The 278-nt window shown below is 50.0% G+C and overlaps 1 protein-coding gene across 1 annotated transcript; it reads right to left on the reverse strand.

Annotated features, from left to right (window-relative positions):
* Positions 1–240, reverse strand: TM35_000262370 (UDP-Gal or UDP-GlcNAc-dependent glycosyltransferase; the record flags this gene model as incomplete). Its single annotated transcript, XM_029027974.1, has 1 exon — positions 1–240. A coding segment is annotated over one exon (240 nt), but the record flags the coding sequence as incomplete, so codon positions are not given.
* Positions 241–278: the final 38 nt, after the last annotated feature.

A 278-nucleotide genomic window follows, 5' to 3' on the forward strand; every position in this document is an offset into this window, starting at 1 on the left:
CCTCCAGAGCTTTCCCCAGTAGGTCCCACGCCGTGGTAGTGTACGCAGATCAGCGAGGAACTGTGGTACTCGCAGGAACATGTCATCGTCTCCCTTCGAAATGTAGTTCACATTCGGGAATACTCGCAGTGCCAACTCAAACCAAAAGTACGTTTTTCGGCTCATACTAATCTCAGCCTCGGTACCCCAATGACCAGCTCCACCAATTGTTTTGTTCGTTGTTGGCAGAGCATCATTCATCGGCAGTGTAATGATATCATGCCACTCATCAGCCTCCT

The sequence above is a fragment of the Trypanosoma theileri genome (assembly GCF_002087225.1).
Source record: "Trypanosoma theileri isolate Edinburgh chromosome Unknown TM35_Tth_26_V1, whole genome shotgun sequence".
Taxonomy (NCBI): Eukaryota; Euglenozoa; class Kinetoplastea; order Trypanosomatida; family Trypanosomatidae; genus Trypanosoma; species Trypanosoma theileri.